At 39.2% G+C, this 25,923-nt stretch overlaps 1 protein-coding gene across 11 annotated transcripts in view; it reads right to left on the minus strand.

Annotated features, from left to right (window-relative positions):
- Positions 1-25,923, minus strand: part of NCOA7 (nuclear receptor coactivator 7) — a 154,366-nt gene that overhangs the window by 76,993 nt on the left and 51,450 nt on the right. For all 11 annotated transcript variants that reach the window (XM_082406126.1, XM_082406129.1, XM_082406127.1 and 8 more), the window contains one exon: positions 1,773-1,993. In XM_082406126.1, the coding sequence (XP_082262252.1) occupies positions 1,773-1,993 (221 nt within the window). The remainder of the gene's footprint in view (positions 1-1,772; positions 1,994-25,923) is intronic.

The following is a 25,923-nucleotide window of genomic DNA, read 5'->3' on the forward strand; positions in this document are numbered from 1 at the left end:
ACTCTATTAACCTCCTTCAGGGAAACCCTACAGAGCAAAATGTCTCCATTTAAAAATACTTCTTAAGCAGCAGCATTTAAAGTAGGATGAGTAAAGATAGTATTTTAAACTGCACAACTGTAAAAAACCACACATTTTCAAATGTCCAATGTGTACACTGTAAAAGATGTGAAATGCAACTTTCCTTACTCCTCTTTCCCTTTTAGGGATAATACTCAACACTTAAAATTTTAAGAGGAAGTTTATTAATCACACAGAAGTCTCTTTCAATAGGTTGACAGTTACAGCTTTTTATAAAATGCTGAATGGCTTCAGATTAAAAGCATCCATGAAGCTATGTAATATATGACATAATCACGGGAACCCACTGGAATACTACAAACCACAGGCTTTCCACTGCAGATACCTCATCTGCCTCTGTTGGAGCAATGCCAGCAAAACCTCATTTATAACCATCCCAATGGCAGCCCACCTTTATCTTTGATGAGCACTAGTAGAGAGTTATATTAACACAGAGACAAGATCTGTACCCCGGTAACTTTGGCATCAACTGGGACCAAGTGCCTGCTACCAGCCCAGGTTTCATACACTGGACTGCAGTTTGTTCTCAGAGACCTACTTAGTCTTCTATCTCTGAGCCTAGCAATCTCAAGTACACTGTAACCCATGTGCCACATCAAGTTTCATCTCCTGGTTCCCTTTCTTTGCATTCTTTTTTTTTTTTTTTTTTTTTTTTTGGCTGCGCTGGGTCTTCGTTGCTGTGAGCGGGGGCTACTCCTCGTTGTGGTGCGCAACCTTCTCATTATGGTGGCTTCTGTTGTTGTGAAGCATGGGCTCTAGGTACACAGGCTTCAGTAGTTGTGGCCCACGGGCTCAGTAGTTGTGGCTTGTGGGCTCTAGAGCGCAGGCTCAGTAGTTATGGTGCACGGGCTTAGTTGCTCCGCGGCATGTGGGATCCTCCTGGACCAGGGATTGAACCCATGTCCCCTGCACGGGCAGGCGGATTCTTAACCACTGTACCACCAGGGAAGTCCCTTTGCATTCTCTTTTGAACATACCCCAGGCCTGCGTGCGATAGGAGCAGTAGGTATGAGACGGATGGTAAAGTAAAGCAGGATCATCACCCCCATCGTGCTAGACAAGCCACCTGTGCTAATGCAGCTGCAGATGCAATGACTGTCCTCAGAAACTACATGATACTGTGGACTCATTTTAAGATTCCCCTCAGCTACAACTCTCAAGTCATCATCATCGTGGTCTTTTTTTTTTTAACCAATGGATGCTAGGCCATTTCTCCTCCATTTCCTATTGCCTAGGAAACAGTGCAGGCATTTCAATCAACATTTTTATGGACATGTCTATAAATATTAAGAAAAATATTTCTCATACAAGGAAAGTGACCATTCATTTAATAAATATTTATGAGCAGACACAATGTGCTAGACACTGTGTTAGATGCTGGGAACATAAAATTAAACAAGACACACCAACATTATTTAATTGTTATTCCCTTTAAACAAGATTATATATATATATTATATATATATATCTTTACACAAGATTTATATATATTTATATAAATATAAATTATTATATAATTGTTCCCTTTACACAAGATTATATATTATATATATACACACACACACACATAGTAGCTGCTCAAGAAACTGTTACTATTATTATATATTATGACCAGTTACAAATTATCATTTTTTAAAAACTATTACAGATTTTTTAAATGAAAATACTGCAAAGTTGCCACCAATACTCACCAATACTATAATATCTCTTTAGTTCTGTACGCCTGATCTCCTTTAACTGATTACTTTTTCTCTTTTTTTTCTCATCAGTAATATATTCCTCTTCCACAGCAATGTTGCACATGTCTTGTTCTAAAATGACTGTACTAGCATCTTCTTTTCCAGAATGAGTCCTTGTAGCCATAGCTGAGGCTGTCTCTGCATTTTGTTTGGCTTGCTTTTTCTTTTTCAATCTAGGGATGAGAAAAAAAAAAAAGGAAAAACATTGGAGAAATAATTTGCTAAGAGAAATCATATTAATTTCATGCTACTGGGCTTTGAGAAACTAATTAACTGATATTGAAAACTTTATATTACTGTTAATTACACTTTCCTGTTATTTTTTTTTTAATCACTTAAAAATTCTTATGTGGAGATCTGTGGCCTTTCCTCAGTTTTATGTCCCGCATACTTATGTCTCAAAAAAAATCACTGGGAAATGCTTTAGACCTGAGGAAATACTAGATTCTTCTATAGGCTATAAAATGTTGGGTATTTTTTATCAAGATATGCAGCTACCCTACTACAATGCCATGTTTAGGTGTTACTTTTTTTTTTAAGTGTTTCTGGTTTCAAGGGTACCTTTGGACTAATGGGCAAGCACATTTATAAAAACAAATCCTTTATAATTGGCTCACACACTGAGTAGAAAGGTTTGGCAAGGTATGAACTGGTTCAGGTCTGAGTAATTCCTTTCCTTTACACATATGATAGTAGTCATGAAGAAAGAGCTGCATTTCCTGAGATAGAAAATGCCACAATGACAACATATAGTTGTTATGATTACTAATATAATAGCTGACTGATATATTAGTTAACATATTTGATGTTTTCAATTCATTTCTAAGTCAAAGACGTATAACAGAAGAAATTTATTATAATTCACTGAAATCCAGTAACTCAAAATATTTTCCAGTTGATGTATCAATCTGGTTAACCGACGTGTCACTCTGTACTCACTAGTCCTTCTTAAGAATGTTTTTACCACCCCAGAATGTAAAGAATAAGGGCCTTGGCCTCTACTATATGTGGCAGTCTGGTCATATATAAACATTTTTAAAATTAGGATCATCTTCCCCCCTTCTATCTAGGCACAGTTGGCTTTCTCACACGCATGTCTATTTCCTTTGCTCTCTTGAGCATCTATACAATTTGATGTTGGGCAATGGATGAAATGTTTTGGGAGAAAAAGGAGATAACTGTAGGATCAAACAGGGACTAAGGTTTGATTTTATGCTGATTTGCTCTGTAATGTTGGAAAAATTAATTTAACAGTCTAAAGAGGTCCCTCACGAAGGCTTAGCTATCTAACGGGGTCTTTTATTAGGATCAATTGAAAAAATATGTGTCAATAGTAAAATACAAACAAACAGAAACAGTAGAATATACCCAAATGCAATCACAGGATGACATGAGAACTAAGCATGGTATAGTTCATGCCTAGTTCAAAAAGTTCATGGTATAGTTCAAAAACTCAGCTTTTGAGATAAAGGTACCATACCATGTGCTAACAAAACATTTCAACTAAGCTGTTATTCACTGAGCAGCCAAGTTCTTATATTTTCATTAGCTAATAAATGAGTATATGGCCAAGGAGAAAGGAGAGCTGGAAAAAAATCATAAATGAATATATTCCCCATCTCTTAGCTTAGCTCCCTCTTTAGGTTTACTTGTTAAAAAAACAAATAAGAACACAAACTAAGCAAAATTGGAAACTCATAAAAAGGAATTATATCCAGTAAGCATGTTTTTATTTTCTATCCTCAGATTTTAAACTGTTTTTTTCTGGTGAAAGAGTAGGTGGCTCTTTGCAAAGGTGAGTCAGATAATGCTCCTAATAAAACAATTTCTCTCTCGATCAAGATTTCTGTATGAGGCTGAAATTAATATGCAGTAACCTGGATATCACACAGAGATCAGCTCTTTGCTTAGGGAGGTCTATGCAAAGAGCTGATCGCTGTATCCAGAAGGACATGCTGATCTTGTTCTGATATACTTGTTTAACAAAAACATGCTTGAGATGAACATTACTGCCCACTTCCAAAAATGATTCCTTCCAGGGAGGAGAGAAAAAGAGACTTCAAAAATTAGTTCTGTGCAGACTGAGATATGTTGCTGCTTCTTACTCTCCTGAATTTTTCTACTGTAAGTTAATTTAAATGTCCTCATTTCACTGTTCCCACTATAATTAAACTCACTCAGATCTAGGGCACATGTTTTGATGAACAGCAGCACTGCTGGAGACATCTCATTAGAGACTGATTTTCACACGTGGAAATAACAAAATGGGATACATTGTTTCATTCATTCTCCCCCCTTTCCACACAGACCATTATTGTCAACCCATACAGCCAAACATAGTTGTTATTTCAGAAAGAAAAAAAAAAGCTAGATAATAGCAATACCAAACTTGTTTAACAGAAGACAGTACAATTTAACACTTCAGTAATTTTACAATCAGCTACATCTTTTGCTTTGACTAGAGAACTCATGAGAATTTGTTTCTCTGGAGGTTAACAATACGAGTGGAACATTCTGATCTTGTAACTGGAAATCATATGTGAGTTCTGGAAGCCCACTGTAAAATCCTTCCCCAAAGCATGGAAATACATTGTTAACAATTTTCTAAAGGGGGTAACTGCCAATCTGATAAATGTGGTATAGTTAATGCTCTTCAAACATTCCTTTTTAGGGCTTTTATCTTTTAAGCCTTCCCTTTTGTTCTTCGAACCAATATCATTCTAAGACATTCTCACAAAAGGGTTTTGTTATTACTAAATTGAGATAACTGGAAACAAAAAGTTACATAAGAAAATAAACTCCCTTTATTTCACCAATGCTTTTTTTTTTTTTTTTTTTTTAATTTATTTTTGGCTGTGTTGGGTCTTCGTTTCTATGCGAGGGCTTTCTCTGGTTGCGGCGAGTGGGTGTCACTCTTCATCGCGGTGCGCGGGCCTCTCACTGTCACGGCCTCTCTTGTTGCGGAGCACAGGCTCCAGACGCGCAGGCTCAGTAGTTGTGGCTCACGGGCCCAGTTGCTCCGCGGCATGTGGGATCTTCCCAGACCAGGGCTCGAACCCGTGTCCTCTGCATTGGCAAGCAGATTGTTAACCACTGCGCCACCAGGGAAGCCCTCACCAAAGCTATTTTAATGGCCCCAAATGTACACATTTATATGGTGGACTAAAAAAATTACCTGGGGGGCTTCCCTGGTGGTGCAGTGGTTGAGAATCTGCCTGCCAATTCAGGGAACACGGGTTCGAGCCCTGGTCTGGGAAGATCCCACATGCCGCGGAGCAACTGGGCCCGTGAGCCACAACTACTGAGCCTGCGCATCTGGAGCCTGTGCTCCGCAACAAGAGAGGCCGTGACAGTGAGAGGCCCGCGCACCGCGATGAAGAGTGGCCCCCGCTTGCCACAACTAGAGAAAGCCCTCGCACAGAAACGAAGACTCAACACAGCCAAAAATAAATAAGTAAATTAATTAATTAAAAAAAAAATTACCTGGGGCTTCCCTGGTGGCGCAGTGGTTAAGAACCCGCCTGCCAATGCAGGGCACACGGGTTCGAGCCCTGGTCTGGGAAGATCCCACATGCTGCGGAGCAACTAAGCCCGTGCACCACAACTACTGAGCCTGCGCTCTAGAGTCTGCGAGCCACAACTACTGAGCCCGTGTGCCACAACTCCTGAAGCCCGCACACCTACAGCCCATGCTCCACAACAAGAGAAGCCACTGCAATGAGAAGCCTGCGCACCACAACGAAGAGTAGCCCCCGCTCGCCGCAACTAGAGAAAGCCCGCACAGAGCAACAAAGACCCAATGCAACCAAAATTAATTAATTTTTAAAAAATTACCTGTCAAGTCATCTTAAACAGATGAGTGATTGAAAATGGTGAGACATATTTAAAATTTGATTGCTGTGAATCCAAAAAAACCCCCAAAAAACCAAAAAACTAAAAAACAAAAAACCTTTTGTGATGCTCATTTGTCTTTTTTAAAAGTAGATCACAATTTCATAAAACAAGTGTTTATTACACAATCTCCTCTCACTACTGTAACCAAGCCCTGTCAATTCTATTTCCTAAATCTCTCCCTCTCAAATACACCTCTTTTTCTTGGTCTCTGCTCCCATGGAATGATTTCAGGCTTTCATCATCTCTCTGACTGAACTATTTTTTTACAATATAATTTATTGTTCTTTGTTTTATTATGAAAATAATATGTGTTCATACTAGGAAATTTTGAAAATGCAGAAAAATAAAAATAACACTTAAATCAAATGAAATGCTAACACTAAGAGGCAATCACTGTTTGGGGGAGAAAATGTAAAGGTAGGGGCAATTACACTAGGCAGACCTTCCCCAAGGGCAGAAGAATGAGGCAGTGTGGCTCACCATCGCGATTCTGAGCTTCTTATACGTACCTTTCCATAAAGGATATTAAAGGACTATATAAAATAAACAAGGACCTACTGTATTGTACAGGGAACTATACTCAATATCTTATAATAACCTATAATGGAAAAAAATCTGGAAAAGAATATATATATGTATGTATGTATGTATAACTGAATCACTTTGTTGCACACTTGAAACTAAAACAACATTGTAAATTAACGATACTTCAATTTTAAAAAAAGGAATACTAAAGGGCTTATTTTGGAATCTCTTGGCTCTTTTTACATTAAAATTGTGTGCACTTGTAAGACATATGCACACCTCACTTTTTCCCCCTACTTTTATCCTAACCCAGAGATAGCAGACTACAGAAATAAATAAGGTGATACTGCTAAAGAAAGCATTTTTTAGTAGCTCAATGAAAACTGTTTTCCTCTGAAGCTTTTTCCTTTACTAAAGGAAATAAGTTTAGAGCACTGGCGGTCATCAAAGCCAAGGGCCTGGAGCAAGTTCCTTTCTTTGTCTCTGCGGAGGTCTCCCCTGTTGCTTGCTGACCGCCAGTGGAATGTAACACAAAAAGGCACCAAATGGAGAGAGGAGGCTTTCATTAGCACTAGAGTGAAAGCTTCATGAGGGCAGGGACTTGTTTAGGTTTTGTTAATGCCATACTCCCAGGGCCTATGCATGGTACACATTAGCTATTCAATAAATACTTCTTGAAAAAATAAATAGATAAATGAGGTTACGTTCTGATTTGTTTGAGATCTGCTCTCCTACAAACATGCCATTTCACAGCTTTCTTTGATTAGCAACATGTTCTCAAAAATAAACTCTCATCTCCTTATCTAGATACTTAAAAAGAAAATATATTAGCCACATACAATTAAAAATATATTAAACTACAGACTTATTTCATTAATATTAACTTAGTGGCTCTCTATGACTCTTTCCTTAATTCCATAATTTGAGGTCCATGTGTTTCTATAAAAAGTGCCATAGACATAAACATCTAGCACAGCACAGTCTAATATGGTAGCCACTAACTAGCCACCTGTGGTTATTAAATGTAATAAAAATTAAATAAAACTTTAAATTCAGTTCTTCAGTTACAAGAGTCATATTTTAAGAACTCGACAGACGCATGTGCTAGCGGGTACTGTATTGAACAACACATGTATAGAACACTTCGGTCATCACAGAAAGTACTGGACAGTGCTGACCTAGAGCTGACTCAACAGACAGCCCTATTAGCAAGAGACTAGAGGAAAAGACTGAAGACAGAAATCGTTTCATATTTAAAGCTTATCGAGTATGTGCATAGAATACGTCTACAAGGGTATAACAAAAAATTTGTAAAGTGAGTTTCCAGCTAAAGAAAGGTAGTAGCTGTGGGGAAAGAGAGAGTAAGAAAAATTACTTTCCGCTTCTCTTTTATATATTTTGGATTTTAAACCATGTACAACATCTAGTCCCCGCCAAAATTTTTTTAAGTATTTAGTCTTTGAAGTCTCCTTCCTACAATAATTTAACACATATATTGTCACATTTTAAAAATTGAGTTCTACTTTTTAAAAAAGATTATTACGAAAAGTTTGAAAGAGCTTTCTTCTAACAGCAACTACTATTGAGTTGACTAATGAACCAGCCACTGTGTTATGTACTTTATAAATATTATCCTATCCTCACAAAAGGCCAAGGAGGTAGGCAATCTTATCTCCATGTTACAGATAAGAAAAGGAAGCCTGAGAAAAATGAGCGCCACTTTGCAAGGTCACAGGGCTTGGTTAAGTTGTGGAGCAGGAATTCACAATGGCCACAGGGCCTCCAGGATCTCTCCTAAAGGTATGTTATGGCATATATATATCTTGACTTTAAAATAAAATCCACTGGACTTTGGAAATTCTCTGAACTATTTGAGGGAGAATGGTTTGGCAACCTGGTGGGCTTCAATGGAGAACATGCTCACAGGAAGGAAAGAGGTTCTGGGCTTGGCTGTCTGACAGTCAGTTGTGACCTTCTTTGGAAATAAGATAAACTCTCCAGGACTTCTAAGGTAAACAAAAGCAAGAGGTTGACATGATTTTCAAGGTCCTGTCTGCCTCTAACAGTTGGCTGAGCTTAGGAAATGTGCTAAAGCTATTTTTGAGGTTAAAAAAAAAAAAAATCTTTTAAATCCAAACTAAACCTTCCTAAGAGTCTGCACTTTCCTGTGCTCTCTCACATCTGATTACATATTCCACTGCAGAGCTTCCAGCCCTGGAAAAATCCAGAGGTTAAGAAAGAACACCCTTCATATACAAAGGATGTTTAAAAAAAAAAAAAAAAGGCAAAGAAGCTCTGCTCTACAATTTGGAGCTAATATCTCCATGAAGAAAAGTAGAAAATGTCAAAACTGAGCAGCCATGGAGGCAATATAATCTTCTTTTTCTTTTGCCTTTTTTTTTTTTTAAGTTTTTTCATTTTTTAATTTTCTTAAGCATACCCCTTGGTGTCTCATTTCATCCAGTTACAGGTAAAGAGGGGATGAGATTTGGTCTGTGGAACTCCAGAGAACATATTAATGAGCAAGAGGAAGTCACAAAAAAATAAACATTAGTTCAATATAACTTTCTAACAGAGCAATCCAATAGTGGAACTGGCTGTTTCACCAAGAAGGGAACTCCCCGTCACTGGAAGTATTCAAGCAGGTCAGGTCCAAGTTGTGACCTCCCAAACCGCATGTAATAGCCTTGCGTATTTTTTTATTGGAATATAACTGACATATTATATTAGCTTCAGGTGTACAACGTAATGACTCAATATATGTATATAGTATGAAATGACCACCATAATAAGTCTAGTTAATATCCATCATCACACATAGCTACAAATTTTTTTTTCTTGTGATGAGAAATTTTAAGATCTACTCTCTTAGTAACTTGCAAATATACAATACAGTATTTTTAACTATAGTCACCATGCTGTACATTATATCCCCAGAACTTATTTTATAACTAAATATTTGTGTCTTTTGACCACCTTCACCCATTTCACCCACCCCCCAATACAGTCTTCTTTGATACAAATATTTCTCCTCAAAATTGCTTCTGTACGGAAATAGGAGTATTAACATAAAAGATGTAGATGTAATATTATTTCATTTAAAAAGTTACAGAACAGTATGATAGTATGACCCTATTTTTGTGAAATAAAACAAAAAATACAAGAAAACCCTCCAAGACCAACAACTATTCCATTTAGCTATATATGTACATAGGTTTAGATATATAGGTACGGGAAAATGGTTGGTCAATGGGGAAAGAGAGAAGAGGGGTAACTTTTACTTTACACTTATATAATTTGGCGTTGAATTTTTTTATACAGCAAGCATATATATTAATTTTGTAATTATAAGGCAAATACATTTTAAAAAACTAAACGTCTATAGCTATGACAACATTTTGCTAAATCTCGTTCAGAGGTATATTCTTTTTTCTGAATCCAGCTAGCACAGTAAATTTGCTGCACTGCAACCCCAATCCCCTTCTTCATCAAGGCAGAGCTGGTCTGTGGCCCTCAGGGGACCTCCTCTTAGTTCTTGATCTTGGCTGTTCCACTGCAACCTTGTCATTGTACTGTTCTGACCTTCAGAGCCTTGGCTGTTTTTTCCCGGTTGCCTAAACCAGACTCTTGCCATCTCCAGACTCAGGGAAATGGGTGTTGCCACAGAGTAAGTACGGCCTGTGAGCCAGAAACATCTGTGTTTGAACCCTCATTATTCTTTATTAGGTATGCATCTTCAGGCAAGTTACTAAATCTCAACTCAGGTTCCTTGTCTGTGAAAGGGAAACAACGGCCTCAGATGGGGTTTTTTGATGATTAAACTAAGTAGTACACGGAAAGCTTACCTGTACTATTAAACACAACCTGTGCCCGGCTCTCAGTAAGAGCTCAATAACCAGATGTTCCTACTTGGTTGTGCCACTGTTGTTGTCACTACTTGGGGATTTCTCAAGATCCAAGAAAATGAGGTAACATATAAAAAGAGTATAACACAACAAAGAAGGTGTCTGAGAGATTCTAGACATTATTCTTCTCACTGTACAAAAATATTAACTTTAGTTAACTATGCTATGAATTTAGACACCAGCACAAAGCTATTTATTATTTCTAGGAGAACATCACTTCTGGTATTCCATTTCATTTTGTGATTTCACAAATGGAAGGTCAGTTTTCCGTTTCCACCGCAAATTCCCAACTGGGATAAATGCCAAATAAAATCAAACTTAAAGCCGGGGATGGGGGGGAATCATTGAAAAACAAAACGAAACAAAACACTCACCTAATGAAAATTCTCTCTTGGAACTATGATCAAATAAAACCAAAAAGTTCAGGTGTAATCCCTGGAAAAATCTGTAGATGTACCTGATTCTAGTGCCACCCTTTGAAATGTGCATTCATTTTTTTCATTTAGTCTAATTTTGATCCTGAAATCCCCCTCTCCCTCAGGAGAATTCATCAGTTCAAATGGAAAAACTTTGGTTCCATAGAACCAACACAGTTAGAAAATGAAATCCTTTGCCTTTGAATTCACTAACCAGCAATACAACCATCCAGATGAACACAGGTAACAGAATTTCCCTTGGCCTCAAGAAACAACTGTGTTCCAATAAAGACTGCTAAATACAATGCCAATCAGGGACACGCCACAAAATTTTCCCTTTTCTAGGATTTCTTTGTACTATTTTAACAGTGGTGGAATCAGCAGATCTGAGGGGACTCTGGTAATCAAAGTGCAGGTGCCAGGAGTGGACGTAAACAAATTGTCACACTTTCAGAGAAGGCTTGGGGGGTGGCTTCATAAGGGACATTTCAGAGAACCTTACATGCTCCCCCCAGTACCAGGATGACAATGGTACTGCCACAAAATGGATGCCTACTGTGTAGAATGTTTGCCTTGTATTTATGAAACAAGACAGGCTTTTGTTGCATATATAGCGTGCCCGTGTGGGAGTCCGGTTCCCTTTTCCAAAAATCGGGATGCTGAGTCACAACCTGAAAAAGTTACATGGGAATCAATAGTACGGACAATAGCAATATATACCTCAGCCATAAACTGAGGAAGGGAACCAGAAAAGGGAACTTGCTCTGGGAGATAAGAGAATTGCATTCTGCTAAGAGTAATCGGCAAAGTCCTATAAATATAATATTTAAATATTAGGAATTTTAGTGCTTATCAGTCAAGAATAAGCTGATAAACACAGCAATACAGAAATTAACCAAAATCTGCAAACAGAAACGTTAAGAAATGACTAAGTATTTGGCAGTTTTTAAATTCCCTTTTGCTTTATAATGGTATTATGTATGTAGTTTATTTAACTTAATATCATCAAATTAACTAGCTGTATTAGCTTCCTATGGCTGCTGTCACAAATTACCACAAACTTGGTAGTTTAAAACAACACACACATATTCTCTTACAGTTCTGAAGGTCAGAAGTCCGAAATCAGTCACGGGGCCACACTACCTGCAGACACTCTTTCCTTGCCTTCTCCAGCTGCTAGAGCTGTATTCCTTGTGGCCCCTTCTCCCATCTTCAAAGCCAGCAGCACAGTTTCTCTTTTCACTGTCACACATTCTTCTCTGCAGTCAAATCTCCCTCTGCCTTCTTCTTATATGAACACTGAGATTGCATTCAGAAGCCAACCCAGATAATACAGGATAATCTCCCCATCTCAAGAGCCTTAACCTAATCTTATCTGCAAGGTCTTTTAGCCAGAGAAGGTAACACTCCCAGGTCTAAGGATTAGAAGCTGGATATCTTTGGGGGTCATTATTCAGTCTACCACACTGGCTAAATTAGCTTTTGCGTCATAAATAATTGTAAACTGAGCAGCATATCACTGTAGTGTCTTAGTTTCCCATGTCTAAATCATTTCTGCATCTATGCAATGTGTTGTCTACATTACTTGAAAAAGTTCACTCCTGTCAGTGACCAGCAGTAAGCAAATATTTCTCAAGAAAAAATTAAAAGTTTACTCAGGACCATCTTGAAATCTAAAGGTGCAATGAAAACACCACAAACATGAGCTCTCACTTTATGTTGGGTGACTGCAAAACAGCCTCTTGGAGGTGGAGATAGTGGAAGGAAAATTTTTAACAGGCAGGAGATTTCTAAGGAGTTCATCTCATTTTCATATCTGATTTCTTTGATCTTCACTGAAAACAGGTATTCACTCTTTATGACCAAAGCCAAGAAGTCCTCCAAATATTTTTTTTCTTTTACTAGAGCCCCTTAGCATGCCCAGAAATCTTTTTTTTTTAAAGTCAGTTAACTATTTTTTAAAATATCTTTTACTCAGAATGAATCATATGCTCAGACTCCCCAGTGACATTTACAGAAAAGAGCATTGGGATATATATTTCAATGACATATACATCTCAGCATAACAGCAACATATTTCAGCGACACTATTCTTCTGAAGAAACAGAAAATTTTGATTTATTGAAGTCATTTAAGCAAAACAAGCAACTAATTAAAGAACACTGCTCTGAAAATTTTCAAGCAGAAATACGAAGATGCCAGGGATCTTGTTCTCAGATTTTAACCTAAGTCCCTGTTAACTGCTTAAACTACAGAAACATGGAGAAAAATAAGGCTGAAAAAAGACAATCCTGAAAAAAAATCAGTTTAGTATATAAATTAACATTTTCCTGAAGGCCTAGTGCGTGAAACACAACATTTATGATCAGCAGAAATGGCCTGCTTACAGAAAACAGTTAGGAGTGGCATAAAACTATAATATGCTCTAACTCAACTTTTCTCACCCTTCCAACTTTTAAAATATATTCTAATAATTTTTAACTGCTTTTAAACAAGTTTAGACACACACATATCCTTTTATGATAACATTATTTCTATGTCATAAACTAGACACGGGATCATAACTCCTCCTATCATTATAGGTACTTTCAGAAAGAATAACCTTATATCAGGCATGAAATTTTTTGAATTATTTTGGCAGATGCCCATAACTTAGTTGGTTTACATCCAGTATGTAGATGTATTTCTTCCAATTAATATATACTGGTCATGTCCTTGGGACGTGACACTGCTCAAAAATAAAATTCAGGGAATGGGAGACTAGTAATACCTACTTTGAAATTTTTCCCTACTGAAATTAGTGTAGAACTCTGGGGTAATTCATTTGTGTGTAAGGGTGAACCAAACATAGATTTTTGAAGAAAAATCCTGGCCTTGCTTTCATGAATCTGAGGGCCCATCTCTAGGGTGATGATCTTCCAACCACACGGCAGTCTTGGTCAGGGTCTTCAAAAAACCTCAACACTGGTCATCTCTCAGGTACACTAGTTTGCTTGTAACCAACCAAAATAAACACCTGTGGTTTAATAAAAAATAATATTTGATGTTTTTCTTCCTTTGGTTTCTGGCACAGAGTTCCCAGAACATCTGGTATCTCCTGAGTGATGAGAATGTGTCTGTATGCTAATGAGATGACTCTGGTATGCGTGGGGAGGAGGGGTAAGGAGTGAGGGGGCCCAGACAGCTTCAAGATAGGGCTTGGTCACCAGAAACACCAAGGCTTGATTAGAAGCTTGGAACTTTCAGCCCCAGCCCCAGACCTTGAGAGAGGGGAGAGAGGGGAGGGGCTAGAGATTGAGTTCAATCACCAATGGCCAATGATTCAATCAATCATGCCTACCCTGTGAAACCTCCGTGAAAGCCCTTAAATGACAGAGTTCAGAGAACTCCCAGGGTTGATGAACACATCTATGTTCTAGGAGGGTGGCACACCCAGAGAGCACACAGAAGCTCTGTTCTCCCCACCCACATACTTTGCCCTATGCTTCTCTTCCACTGGGCTGTTCCTGAGTTATATCCTTTATAATAAACTGCTAAATGTAAGTAAAGTGTTCTCCTGAGTCCTGTGAGTCATTCCAGTGAATGAGTAGGGGATCATGGGAACCAAATTCATAGCCAAGTTGGCTGTATGTATGGGTTGACTCGGGATGTGGAACTTACAAGGAGCATCTGGGGTGAGGGCAGTCTTGAGAAACTGAGCCCTTAAACCTGTGTAGTCTGACACTTACTCAGAGCTGTCAGTGTGAGAACTGAATTGAATGGTTGGACACCCAGCTGGTATTGGAGAATCCAAGAATACCAGATGCTAGACTTTGCCAAAGAACCAACCTTGAGCACAGCAGAGAAGATGGAGGTGAGACTGATAAAGACTTGTGTGAAAAACATGCAGGCTCCCCCTTCCTCTGATGAGAGTTGAATGATTGAACACCTGCTGGCAAGTTCTGCTTGGCCCACAAGCACTTTCTAAAAATCCAAATGACCTGATGGTGAGCATTTAAAATGGGGACATCTTACATTAAAATCCAGATTTCAGGCTGACCTTGAAGAATCAGAAGCCACAACAGCACTGGACTAGAGCCCCACATGGCAAAACAGGATGCAGCAGAGCGAGAGCAGCCCCCCTCCTCTGAGAGGGCACGTGCCACGCAGTCACCAGTCTCTTCCATCCGTGCAGCACCTCCACGCCCAAGGCTGACAGCCACCACGTAGCATGCACTCATTTACATCACTGGTTTGGTTCCTAAGGTCACTGTTTGCATTTTTTGCTACAGACAACATACAGTTTTATTCTTAGGTCAATTCAGATCATCAGGAAGCTGCAGTCTTGGACTCCACTGTGTTGGCCTACTACAGAACGTCTTTAGGTCACGTTTTGGCTTCATATCCTCTCTTTTCACTCACAGTCGCTGCAATAAATTGCTCTTATGGATGTTAAAGACACTACCACTAAATTTTTAGTGTTCCTTTTATCTAGGACGTGCATCCTATGTAATTTCAGAATTAAAGGCTAGGAAGGGCTTTGTCACCTGGGGAACTGGCGTGCTCCACTCATGATTAGGGAGAACTATGGAAAGGAGTCCCTTTATATCACTAACCATGAAGTAGTCATCCCTCGGTATACATGGGGGATTGGTTTAGGACCTGCAGCCAGATACCAAAATTCATGGATGTTCAAGTCCCATAGTCGGCCCTCCATATCGGCTAGTTCTGCATCCATGGCTTCAACCAACCCCGGATCCTATATTAAGCTTTTGATCCACAGTTGGGTGAATCCAGGGATGCAGAATCTGCAGATTCAGAGAGCTGAGTGTATTTATTGAAAAAAACAAAAAAAATCTGCATATAAGTGGACTGAGCAGTTAAAACCCATGTTGTTCTACGGTCAAGTGTAGTTCTGAGTCAACTACACAACTAATAACATGACATTTAGTGTTCTATTTTTCATCTCAATTTATATGTTCCCTAGCCTGGACTTTCAGTTTTTAATTAGTATTTTACAATTTTTTTTATAAGGGTAACACAGAGAAAATATATGAATATGTGGATAATTGCAACCTCATTCCTTGTGCTACCTCCTAAGGGAAACTTTGGGTTTGATTCTCAGCTTTTTCCCCTTTCGCTGGTTCTGGGCTTACTGACACAAATGTGAGAAATAAATTAGCAGGAGGAGAGAAGTGGAGAAGAATATACAGTGAGAGAGGAAATAGAAGAAAAGATACTGGGACTTCCCTGGTGGCGCAGTGGTTAGGAATCTGCCTGCCAATGCAGGGGACACGGGTTCGAGCCCTGGTCCGGGAGGACCCCACATGCCGCAGAGCAACTAGATCCGTGCACCACAACTACTGAGCCTGCGCTCTAGAGCCCACGAGCCACAACTGCTGAGCCTGCGTGCCACAACTACTGAAGCCTGTGCACCTAGAGCCCATGCTCCGCAACAAGAGAAGTCACCAAAATGAGAGGCCCGTGCACTGCAACGAAGAGTGGCCCCCACTCGCTGCAACTAGAGAAAGCCCGCATGCAGCAACAAAGACCCAATGCAGCCAAAAATAATAAATAAAAACAAATAGATTAATTAATTAATTAAAAAAAAAAGAAGAAAAATACCTAAAAAAGAAGGTGGAAAGAAGGAGAAAGGTAAGGACTGACTGGATTTGAGGAGACCCTTTGTGTAAATTTCAAGACAGAGAAAGTTTGGGGAGATAACTGACAGCCATGTAAAAGTTCAGAGAGATGGGCAAAGAGGATTTTTTAAAAGTTCTTTTATATATAATGCATTTACTCCCCTTTTGGATGTTTTCTGAGAGGTGAAGTAAGTATTTGAATTATTTTCAATTATTTTCACTGTCATACTTATTTCTTTGAATATGACTTAATGCTGGGACTGGACCACAACAAGTCTGCTTATATATATGGGTTACATAAATGTAGTTTTTATAAGGTGCCTCAAATCTCTACGGAATAAGATGGGGCATGAATGAATGAATGAACAGATAAGAAATAAATAAACTTCAGTGCTGCAATGATAAAGCAGGCCAATTATAAGTTATCTATGTCAAATTCCACAAACCGTTAAAATCCTTGAATCCCACCATGTCACATAGACTAAAAGGGACTAATACGACAAGTGAAATTGCTTGATACCCTTACAATGACAGAAATCAAACTCTGCCCAACACCAATGTACTAATTTAAAGAATATAAGGTGCTCTGAGGGGGACAACTACCCTGAAACCTAACAACTCCCCTACCACTCGAACACCTGCCCATTTCCCCAGATAAAGAGAACTGGACTTTTCCATCATTAACTCTTCTTCATACTTAATATGTCACTTGGCACACGGAGGTGAAACAAAATTCATTATATGCCATTAACTGAGTTATCAAACCACCTTCTCTAAGAGCAGTCTTTACCAAGAAACTTTCACTTTGATTTTATTACATTTTCTTTTTGATTTTTTAATAGTAGTTGATAAAAGGCAAGGTAATTTCATATAGATTTGCATTTGTTTATGTAGTTTTAATTGTTCTGATCTGAGAAATTCCTTTTAATTTTCATACACATTATGGAACTCTTTTACACCTTTGTAATATTGGAATAATAGTCATCCAAATTTCCTGTGGATTTCCATGTTCCTGTGTTAAGCCATAAGAAAACTCAGCTGGACTTTATTTTGGCTGAGATTGAAGAAGCTTCTGAACAAAACCAAAATATAATGATAACAATATTTCATAAGATGAGGAAAAATAAATATGTTTTTAACTATCACTGAGATGCTCTGCAGGGAGTATACTAGCTGCAGTTCAAATGAAAGTCAAACAAAGGAAAGTTTCATTGCTGTTTATATGGATTAGCACAAAGAAGCCCCAATCAGTAAAAAGCAAGGCTCAATATTTAACCCATGTATTACACATTACAATTTCACAGCAACATGAGCAAAAACTAAAATTCAGCATTTGTCAACTATTATATCCTTAGTAAAACTATTATACACACAAAAAATAAGGAGTTCTTCATCAATATATATTAATTCCTCTATATTCAGATATTGTTTTAGGGGACTTGTGATGTTAAAGCACTAAATTGAGTTTTCAGAATTCTACATAAAGCTGTCACAATATTAAAGATTCTAAAATGGTAAAATAATAATAATTTAAAATGATAAAATAATTACCTAAGCTAATAGAAAATTTATCTTTTCCATCTTGTTTTCCAAGAAGCACAAATCATAAAATTTCAGGTAGGAAAGCTCCTTAAAAGTCATCTCACTGAATTATCTATCCAGTGATGGGATTAACTATTATATTTACAGACTCTTTCCAAACACTCCAGTGCCTAGAAATTCACCAAGACTCAACATATATCATTCTTCTTTTTAAAACTCAACTCCAGTGCCTAGTTCAGTATCTGATACACTATAGATAATTGTAGTAGACTTTTGTTGCCCTCCCTACAATCTTTTCCTCCTTGTTTTGCCATCAAGCACCAATTTTCAATAAATATACCCTTCCCCCACTTTTAATACCATATCTGGGTAGGGTTCCACCCCAGCTCCAGGGACGAAAAACACAGTTGGTCCTTGAACAATATTAAGTTTGAACTGCACAGGTCCACTTACATGGGGATTGTTTTCAATAGGTAACACTACAGTACTACATGATCTGAGGTTGGTTGAATCTGTGGATGCAGAACCATGGACACATCAGAACTGCAGATATGGAGAGCCAACTAGAAATTATATGTGGGTTTTTGACTATATGGAAGGTTAGCGCCCTTAACTCCTGTGTTGGTCAAGGGTCAACTGTATTTAACCCAGGCCAATCAAAGCACTGAGGCCCCTCCTGCACAGCTGCCCAGAACCAGCACATGATCTAATCTGGTCCAATCAGAGTGAACCTCAGGACTCACGTGAACTACAGGTAACACACTCACTTTGCCTACTGTTGCACAGGGGAGATCCTGTGTTGTCAGTGTTTATCAAGTAAATCCTGGGAAGGAAGACAAAAGAATGGAAGAGCTTATATACAGAGAAACTGAGTCATGATGACATTATTTGGGCCCCAAATCAAGGTATTCTTTAAATCAAATCTAAATCCCAGGACTTTTTAACTTATGGGTGCCAGTAAATCCCCCAACTCCTTTCCCCCTAAGCTGGTTTGATCTGTTTTCTGTTATTTGACACCACCCACCCCTCAAAAAGAGAGTTCAGACTATTATGTAAATTTACACGTGAATGACCCCCAAATGTGGACTGGCTGAGCTGGGGTTGGATAGCAGCTGGGAAGTTCGCCATCTTTGTCATGTGACGATAAAATGGATGCCTGCTGTATCCTAAAACTAGATCATGTGTCTATCAGGACTGCATCATTAGGGGACTTAAGAGAATTTTTAGGATTCTAGAGTAAACTGTCTACTTATTTAGCCTTCAGTAAGGTCTTCAGTAAGAGACAAGTTTGGGCTGTAACTGATCTGCTGAAAGTAGAGCCAGATGAAAATACGATTTCACAAAGAGAAAACCTTTGTTTGCGGCTAAGAGTGTGGTGACCTAGAGTCTTGCAGAGGTGGGAAAGCCAAATTATCTGCCCCAAACTAAAGTCAGTACAAGGAAAGTAGGGGACTTCACTATTCTTTTGTTTAAGTCTTTATTGAATTTGTTACAATATTGCTTCTGTTTTATGTTTTGGCTTTTTTGGCGTGAGGCATGTGGGATCTTAGCTCCCCAACCAGGGATGGAACCCGCACCCTCTGCATTGGAAGGCAAAGTCTTAACCATTGGACCGCCAGGGAGGGACTTCACTATTCTGAGATGAGGATTTGTGAGAAGCTGATCTTCCTCAGGCCCCTTACCTCCAGTTATTCCCTCTGCCAGACACACGTGATGATGGCCCCATTGCACAAATGCAGCAGAAATACAGCCCAGGGCTCCGAAGAAGGAAATCAATAGTGCCTCCCCAACTCAGGTCACTGGTTTTCACTGCCCTGAAGCACAGACACAGAGGGTAGTGCTACTCTCAAGGCTAAGGAGATGGGATGAGTACCAGCCCACAGCTGAGAGACCAAAATTCTCAAGCCAAATTCTATCTTCATCCAAAGACCATGGCTCTGCCAAGTCTATGGTTCTGGTTTCCAGCCATGGTGTTTGGCCAATGAAAACAGAATGAAAGCCTGCTAAATTTTTTAATGGAATTGTATTGCCAGGAAAAAACCCCCTGATTTGTCAAACAAAATGGACTTGTAACTGCTCAACTCCCAAAGGAATCCCTCGATCCCCAAATCTATGCCATCAGAAGATGGCTACTAGAGAAGTCCGGCTTCCAGAAGGCTCCTCCTCCACGTTGTCAAAACAGTGGATGAGAGTAAGCGGCTCTGAGCAGAACTGGGGCTGCCCTAAGGCTGCCCAGGGAACCGATCCGCCGCCAGAGCAGCAGAACCTGCCCTCCGGCCGAGTACAGCAGACCACTGGCCACCGTGTGCGCCTTCCCAGGCTGCCTTTCCCAAACCGGAGTTTTTTAATTTTTATTTTTGTTTTTTTCCAAATGGGAGTTTTCACTTAGGGAGACTCTAAGCTGGACAACTAGATGAGCTCTTTCCCACCCAGGAAGGTGTGAGGCTGGAGCTGAGGCAGTCTGCTTGTCACCGCATAATGAGGGTTCAGAGCCACCCTGGCAGCTCCCTGTGGGGTCCGAGAATGGAGAGGAAACAGCTGAGAGATGTAGTGTATGAACCCACTTAGTGCCCTGTCTTTGTCTACTCTTGGAGATTTTTTTCCCACTTGCATGAAAAGAAACACTAAACAATGACGACTTATAAGTAAATCAATGGCATTTATAAAGTTCTGCGTGAGACTGAATGCCATATTCCAACTCTGAAGTTTCTACCCATTGGTTTGACTTCCCGCTTGCACCAGAGAACTGAGACTTTTGCTCCTTGTGGCAGGCCTTTCAAAATGTGAGACAGAGAGCACACCCACCCCTCACACCAAGTTTTTTTTCTTCTTCTGACTAAATACCTCCAGTCTTTTCCATTTCTCTTCACACAAGATATGCGTATGCTCCTACTATGCTCATTGCTCTCAAACGAACACAGTTCAGTGCCTGCAGAATCTTGCCTGGGCCTGGGCAGGCAGGCATGGAATCTGCTATCCTCTCCTCAGGGTGACACTAGCTGCTTAGGGTTGTCACAGCACACTGTCCAGTGTGGAACAGCCTCTTAGAAAATACTGGTGACTGGATGGATGGTAAAGGAGAAAGGGAAAAAAGAAAGGAAGGAGAGAAAGAAGAAAGAAAAATAAGAAAGACATAAAATGAGGAAAGACAAAAAAGACAGGAAAAGAGAAGGAAGGAAGGGGGAGGGAGAAACTTAATAGACCAAGACATCCCCAAGTAGCAACTTTTAAAAGCATGTGTTTTACAGCAGAATGGTAACATCCTATGAAAAACACTGCTTGTAGCCGCATAGCACAGGGAGATCAGCTCGGTGCTTTGTGACCATCTAGAGGGGTGGGAGAGGGAGGGTGGGAGAGAGGGAGGGAGTTGCAAGAGGGAAGAGATATGGGGACATATGTATAACTGATTCACTTTGTTACAAAGCAGAAACTAACACACCATTGTAAAGCAATTATACTCCAATAAAGATGTTAAAAAATAAATAAATAAAATAAAAAATTTAAAAAAAAACACTGCTTGTGGGAGTGCAAACTGAGACAAAATTTTTGGAGGGCAATTTGGAGTAATTATCGAAATTTTAACTTTACGTAGGCTTTGATGACTACTAGGAGTTTATTCTACAGAAATATTCGCACAAAAACACGAAGATATGTATAAAATGCAATTCAATGCAACAATGTAATAGCAAAAAAATGGAGCCATCATGGAAAGATGTCTATATTATATATAGCATTAAGTTTTCAAAAAGGAAGCTATAGCAAGTAAGAGAAAACATGATTATATATGCATGCATATTTCTGAAACGATAGGCATGATTCTATTACCCAGGTTACCTTTGAGGAACAGAAATTGCAGAGGAGAGGGGGAAAAAAGAAGGTCAGAGGACTTTAAAAATCATGTGTGCTACACTCTTTTATACTGTTTGAATTTCTTATTGTTACCACTTACTGCTGTTTCAAATCATGAAAAAAGGGTGAACAGGGAACTCTGCTCATTACTCTGTAATGACCTATACGGGAACAGAATCTAAAAGAGAGTGGATATATGTATATGTATAACTGATTCACTTTTCTGTACAGCAGAAACTAACACAACATTGTAAATCAACTATACTCCAATAAAAATTAATTTAAACAAAAAAAAATGAAAAAAGGGTGAGCCTCTGCCATTAGTAAAAACCGTGTTCTTTCTCAATTACTCTTCTGTTCCTCTAGTCCTTATTTCTCGTTCTAACAAGAATAATGCTTCAGTGTGCAGTGCCCTTGACCAGTTAGGATACCAAGCTTCTTGGTGGCACAGATGAATTACACACTCATCCCAGCCAGCGACACTGCAGTCACAGAGCAGCTGGCTTCAGGAAATGCTCCACGCAGGGTGCAGCAGTGATGGAGCCAGCAGAGGCTGGGGGCTGTGAGGCCCCAGTAGACGATTTCTAATTCTGGTTTCATCTTACCCTTCAGCTGCAATCAACACTACTGACCAGACATTTTCTGCCCTTCTTGACACCACCGCCTCCTGGTGTGGAGGGGTCTCTCCATCTCAATCCCCTTGTGCTTGTGTTCAGGAGGAAGGTCGTCGGCGACAGGGAGGTGGTGCCCAGGTGAACACTGATGAGATCAGAGAGACTGGCAGAGGCTGGGACACACAGGCTTTCTACCAGAATAAGGAGTTTAGAGTTTATTTCAAGGGCTATGAAAAGCCATTGGAAGATTTAATGCAGAGAATGAGATGATCTGATTTGTGTTTTAAAAGTTTTTCTCTGGCTCCTACATGAAGAATGGGTTGTAAAGGGCAAGGATGGAAGTGAGGAGATCACTTAAAGGCTATGGCAGCAATCCAGAAGAGAGGTGATGGGAATTAGGAGATGAAGTGGATGGATTTAGCTTATGCTCTGGAGGTAAGGTCCACAGGGCTTGCTAATGGATTAGGTATGGAAAGTGAGGGAAAGAAGGTTAAAACTGACTCCTAGATTTTTGGCTTAAGCTAATGGGAAGCCTTGTTTACTGTGATGGGGAAGATCAGGGATGGAGCAGGTTTGGGACTTGTCTCCTCACACTCTCTTCTCAGAAGACTCACTGCCCATGGCTTCCATTTTTATTCCCAAACTCCTGACTCTCAACTTTATACCAACAGTTCAGAATTATGCTCCGAGCTTCTTCCCTGTGGATCCAATCACCTACTCCACTTTTCTATGTGCTCTTCTCACAGCACACCAAACTCAAGATGACCAAAACTGAGCCTGAAAGTTGCCTCCCCAAATCCTGCTTTCCCTGAGGTGAAACTTACCACTATGTACTTACTGGAGTACATACCACTATTCATTAAGCTGTTTACATAGAAACCTGGACCCTGCATTCTGCTCCCTTTCGATCTCCACATTCCACCATTGCTATTTCCTACTGATTTTACCTTCCTTCTACCTTTATACAAGCTCTCCCTCTACCGAGAATGCATCCCATCACCCTTTAGCTACCTCATCCCTATCATCCCTCAGAGATCAGGTCAAACATTACTTCCTCAAGAAAGCCTTCCCTGATCCTCAGACTTGGTTAGGTCTCCCAGCTACAGACTCTCTTCTGCCATCTATCAATACTTTCTCTTTGCAGCACTTAGCAATAGTGTAATTGAGTAATTATTACTTCAATTAGCTGTTTAATAGCTGGCTCCCCCATTAGAATGTAAACTTCATGAGATAAGGGACAGTGTCTGTTTTAGTTATCACTGAAGGCTCAGTGCTTTGCACAGTATCCAGGCTATACAACAGAACCAAAATACACATTTGTGGAATGAGTGAATGAATGAATGAAAATTCCCTAACTAGCCACTAACTCACCCTGGTTAAATAACAACCTCTCAAGACTCAGTAACTCATCTCTACCAAGAAGTTAGCTTAAGTGGTTTTTAAGGTATTTTTTAGCCCTAAATATCTATAAAAATAAAAAACTAAGTAAATAACAAGCATAAACCATATGGAGATTCATTATTCAGAAAATAAAAAATCTTCATTATGTTTTTTTGAAATTTCTTAGAATTTTCTTATAGCTGCAGAGGACTATTTTATGTCCACATGTATTTAATAAGTATTATTTATATCAATATTTTTAAGTCACTTTAGTTGTATCTAGTGATTTCAGATAAGTGTTTCATGAGAGCTTGCTTTCCATGGTTAAAGCCAAACAGGTTTGTTTATTAAAAACAAAAACAAAAATAACCCACTCACAAGTTCCTTTTAATACTCTCCCACTGTGTATCAAAGTACATCTTATTTTTAAAGATTCTTTATCGTTTCTCGATAATCTGCCTACCAAATATTTTTGCATGCATTATGATTTTTAAAGAACAATGAAAACTTCACAGCTTAACATAACAGTTTTTTTTTTTTAAAGGGCCATTATTATTTCTCAGAGGAAACAATTTTGTAGAACCAACAAAAAGGAAGGAAGAAACAGAGGGAAAGAGGCCCTACTTATGCTAGTGACTGCTCTATAATTTCTCTACAGGAAGAAGCGAGGGGCAGAAATGAGATTTAGAAAGCTTAAGGAAGACTAGGGGACTTGTGTTAAAGCTGCATCTTTTATTAGGACTACACATTTCTTTGGGGTGGCATGGAGGAGTACTGATGGCAGTGGCATGAGGGAGGATGCCAAAGCCCCCAAAGCATCCTGCCTCCACCCAGACTGACAGCAAAGGCCTGCCCCACTTATTTCTTCTAAGCGTTTTAGTTGTCTGCCTAGACAACTAAATATTTTATGTGTCTGTGCGTGATCTTCACTATGAGCACGTCTGTCTTTCCTGGTTTCTGCTTTTTCCTTCATTTATCATGTTCTCCATGATGAGGTCAAATTATGAGAATCACTTAAAATTTATGACCTCGAATTAATAAGTCACTAAATTTCTAGGACCAACAGTTTTACTCTATGGTCACACAGATTGGAGCAAAATTTTATCTTGAAAAAAATTAGTTTCATTAAACACAATTTCTAGAAGGTGGAAAATAATTTACATAAGATGCAAGAAAGAAAGTTATTCAGTGGCTCCAGAGAGAAACTGAAACTAGTAACAGAATTTTGGTGGGCAGAACATGTGGCAGGGGAGAGAGCAGGCTCAGAGACCGTGCCACATTGGGGACACAGGATGATGACATCACACTGGTGTGAGATCTGGACCAGCCTGGCTGTGGAAAACCACAGAAGCTTCTGAGATCCTAGCTGTCCTTCATGAGTCCTGCCAAAGAACTTCCCGTTCATAGCAGCACTTCCCCAGGAGGTAAACTGGGTGCTGTGTCTCATTATACCTGGTTGTGAATTCTGCGTAGCCCATCAGCCAAAGCTGATTTAAAAAACTCAACTTCTAAGTCAGAAAGAGAATGACAAATACCATATGATATCACTTATATGCGGAATCTAAAATATGATACAAATAAACATATCTATGAAACAGGAACAGACTCACAGACATAGAGAACAGACTTGTGGTTGCCAAGGGGGAGGTGGGTGGGAGAGGGAAAGACTGGGAGTTTGGGATTAGCAGATGCAAACCAGTATATACAGGATGGATAAACAACAAGATCCTACTGCATAGCACAGGGTATATTCAATACCTTGTGATAAACCATAATGGAGAAGAATATGAAAAGAATATATATACGTATAACTGAGTCACTTTGCTGTACAGCAGAAATGAACATGACATTGTAAATCAACTATGCTTCAATAAAATTTTAAAAATTAATATTAAAAAAAATTAAAAACTCAACTTCTGAGCATCTTTGGTACCCTAGACCTTCATGGGCCATAAATGAAGCCTCTTTACTGACCAATGACAAATGGGACTTGTTAAAACTAATTGCTTGTGGGCTTATGGACTCATTCTTCCTCTCCAGAATTCAAACTTCAATCCTTCATTAGCATTACCAATGAATTAGTGTGTGACTTCTTATCTAGCAAGTAATAAATTAATTCAGTGCTTGTTTTATTGATTGCTATAATAGTTAAAAGAGAAAGAGTAAAGTACTGGGGGCTCCCTGTAAGGGAGGGGGGTTTGAAAGCAACCAAAATTTGACCAGGTTGGGTTAGTTAGGACAAAGTGGCAGAGAACCTCCTAACAATTATCAAAACCATCAGTCAAGAGGAACTTGTCCAGACACATGGTCAAGGGATTGATCCACAATGGAAAAAAACTGAAATGATTCTCTAGTGA

This window comes from Balaenoptera borealis (genome assembly GCF_965194805.1).
Source record: "Balaenoptera borealis genome assembly, chromosome: 9".
Classification (NCBI taxonomy): Eukaryota; Metazoa; Chordata; class Mammalia; order Artiodactyla; family Balaenopteridae; genus Balaenoptera; species Balaenoptera borealis.